The following is a 2,796-nucleotide window of genomic DNA, read 5'->3' on the forward strand; positions in this document are numbered from 1 at the left end:
AGGCCTGCGATTCGAAGGCCCAGAAGCGCAAGTCACAAATCATAGATCGGAAGCGTCAGAGCTGTGCAAAGACAGCCCGATCTACGGGCTTACGGTCGAGGATCAGCAAATACTCATGGGTCAGGAGCGGCAGAGCTGGGTAGAGGTAGCCCGACTTACAAGCCTGCGATTCGAAGGTCCGGGAGTGCAAGTCACGACTCACAGGTCAGAAGCAGCAAAGCTGGTCGGAGTCAGCCCGACTGGCAGGTAACGCTTAGAGGCGGGATCTGGTCAAGGGCGTGAGGTAGATGCAGACCGCGATAAATAGGATGAGCTAAGCTGTGCAGGGGTCGGAGGATCACAACTGTCCGTCAAGGGTAATCATTGCATACTAGGGAGATGTGCGGAGGCGGAGTTTCCTAAGCGAAAAGATGCTCTCATAACCAATGACAGCCTGACAGATGTTCTTCACTACGAGACAAAACTCCTGTGTAAAGGCGGAGGTTCATAAACAAGAAGATGTCTTCACGACCAATAGTAGCACGACATGTGTCGGGGATATACGACAAAGCCCAGCGTCTAACGTTTTCTGACAGGATGGCAGGTTCTGGAAGCAAAGCGGGTGCATAAAAAGGAAGAGATTCCTCGTACGCGGGTACGCGCTCTCTCGTCATTTTTTCCAGAACTTTTCATTTTGAGTCTCTCTGCTTTTTCTGGGGAAAAGGACCTGACTTGAGCGTCGGAGGACCTGATCCGGGGACTTTTTCCCTGGATTTCGGTCTCTAACGAAGAGGGAGGATTGTCTGAGTGTGCGCAGGGTCCTGCAGCAGCGTCAGCCACCCGTGGGAGCCGGATCACCTACGACTTTCCGTCAACAACCAGGCCACCATGACCAACCTCCGTCCGACTCAGCCTTCGGACGGGATCAGTAATAATGTCTAATTTCATTCAACATATAGTTGACTTGTCTCTTATGTTACCACAGTGTAAGAACTCTTGGAAGTGATCATCAAATCAAATCTTAATAGTACGTAGAATACCTCGGGTCGACAAACAATTGTGCGCCATGAAAGTGTTGAAATAGATAATATTGCAAACATAACACTTAAACATGATTTACAAACCTTCTTTGTATATCAATTTTCTATTAGTAGTTTACTGAGAAAAAAATAAAGCAAGAACATCAACGCCACCAACCCTATGTATGGTTTATAGTGTTTTAATTATACAACAGCAGCTACTAATCACTAACTCGTATCCAGACAGTCCCCTCAGTTTAAATTTGTCTTAAAAGAATTAAATCATTTGAACTTGTACAGCAAAAAACTTTTATAGGTTCACCTCACATTTATTTGATTTGTATTGACTGTCCAAAGATTAATATTTGATTTGTATTAACTCGCATCCAGACAGTCCCCTCAATTTCACTCTTCAAATTTATTCCATTATTCATTCATTCATACATAAACAAAACAATAAGAATCACAGACGCAAAGAAATGAAGGAAGTAGCCGTAATCCAACTGCTGATGACTGACTCAGGGTTTAGTGAAGGAGACTGCAAACGGAGAGGAAGAGGACCGAAACGATCAGAGAACCAGTGGTCTTGTAGCTGGAAGCAGCATTTGTCGTCGTCGCCGGAGTTACCTTCGATCCACCTCCTTCGCCTTCTACAGACATCAAGATTTATAGATTAAGATTCTAAATTTATAAAACAAAGCATGGATTAGATAGAAGAGATCAGCATTGATCTAGCACCTGTCGCCGGAGGCGATGGTGTCGTGGAGGGAGTCTCCGGCGCCGTCGGTGATCCTGCTCCAGATATAAGAAACAATTAAGTACTCTAAGTGGCATGGACCAGACGTATAAATGTACCGATCGAAACAGAGCACTCACTGTTGCACTCGCTCGCCGGTGGAGTTTGGACCCCGCAGGCCGCATGCGCCGGGCAAGGCCAACGCCCGGGTCTGGTTAACGGTGACACCGAGTGAGGAGGCGCCGCCATTGAGCACCGAGCAGAGACACGCCGGCTCAGACTGCACGACGGTGGCCAGCTGCGAGCAGCAGGAGGAGGAGGGCGTGGAGGTGTTGCCGGCGATGTAGCCCAGACAAGGCGACAGACTGATGATCGCGGTGGTGCAACCGGATTGCGCCGAAGCAAGCTGCACCAGGAGCATGGAAATCGCCAAGCCCACGGCGAGGCTGCCGGAGATCACCGCCTTCCTCTGATCATCCATGCCGGATCAGTGTTTGATGAGATGAAAATCCATGCGAGTGTGCATAAATAGTGTTGCTAGCAAGTCATTTTGGTGGCCAACTCTTCCTACTTCGTATCATAATTTGGACCGTTGACTTGTTTTTGGCATTTGGCCGGCTAACTTTTCCTACATTTGGCCATGTAACCGTTGACTGAGCGCATCCGGAAAACGGTTAGAAAATAGAATTAAAACGTGCGTTTACATTAGCATTTGCCTGATTGGGTTTGGGCCTGTTATTGCAGATCAGGCCTGCAATCGGCCCATTTCATCCGACCCGAACTAGACCGAAAATTAAATTCGGTTCGGTTTGATCATCCGTAATAGACCGAAATAATGTAAGTGTTGAAAAATCTAAAAATAACATGGAGTCCACGTGGCAGTACTAATTTGGCCTGTTCATGTGGAAGCCGTTCGTGCGCACGTGGATCCCCGTTATGATGATTAGAGGACACAAATTCAATGCGTGGATGACAAATCGCGATCACATCGAAATCTTATATCATTGAGGTGTCTGAGGTTAATTATTTATTTCTAATCATTTTCTTTAAAGTCGATATGGA

The 2,796-nt window shown here is 47.0% G+C and overlaps 1 protein-coding gene across 2 annotated transcripts; it reads right to left on the reverse strand.

Moving 5' to 3' along the window:
* Positions 1-1,245: 1,245 nt before the first annotated feature.
* LOC121993669 (non-specific lipid transfer protein GPI-anchored 2-like) lies at positions 1,246-2,215 on the reverse strand. 2 transcript variants are annotated; one of them, XM_042548027.1, is made up of 3 exons: positions 1,875-2,215; positions 1,737-1,790; positions 1,246-1,648 (listed from the first exon to the last, which is right to left on the reverse strand). In XM_042548027.1, exons 1-3 carry the CDS (start codon positions 2,213-2,215, stop codon positions 1,462-1,464), a joined length of 582 nt encoding a protein of 193 aa, XP_042403961.1. In that variant the 3' UTR covers positions 1,246-1,461. The 2 variants fall into 2 exon arrangements, with proteins under 2 accessions (XP_042403961.1, XP_042403962.1); XM_042548028.1 differs by having other exon boundaries at positions 1,281-1,645.
* Between the last annotated feature and the right edge of the window lie 581 nt (positions 2,216-2,796).

Source organism: Zingiber officinale, chromosome 6A, assembly GCF_018446385.1.
Source record: "Zingiber officinale cultivar Zhangliang chromosome 6A, Zo_v1.1, whole genome shotgun sequence".
Classification (NCBI taxonomy): domain Eukaryota; kingdom Viridiplantae; phylum Streptophyta; class Magnoliopsida; order Zingiberales; family Zingiberaceae; genus Zingiber; species Zingiber officinale.

Bases quoted from the DNA above. Each gene is read 5' to 3' on its own strand.
- LOC121993669 (XM_042548027.1), bottom strand. From the start codon at position 2,215: ATGGATGATCAGAGGAAGGCGGTGATCTCCGGCAGCCTCGCCGTGGGC. The intron at 1,791-1,874 runs GTGAGTGCTCTG...TATCTGGAGCAG, and splicing joins ACCGGCGAGCGAGTGCAACA to GATCACCGACGGCGCCGGAG. The intron at 1,649-1,736 runs GTGCTAGATCAA...TGATGTCTGTAG, and splicing joins ACCATCGCCTCCGGCGACAG to AAGGCGAAGGAGGTGGATCG.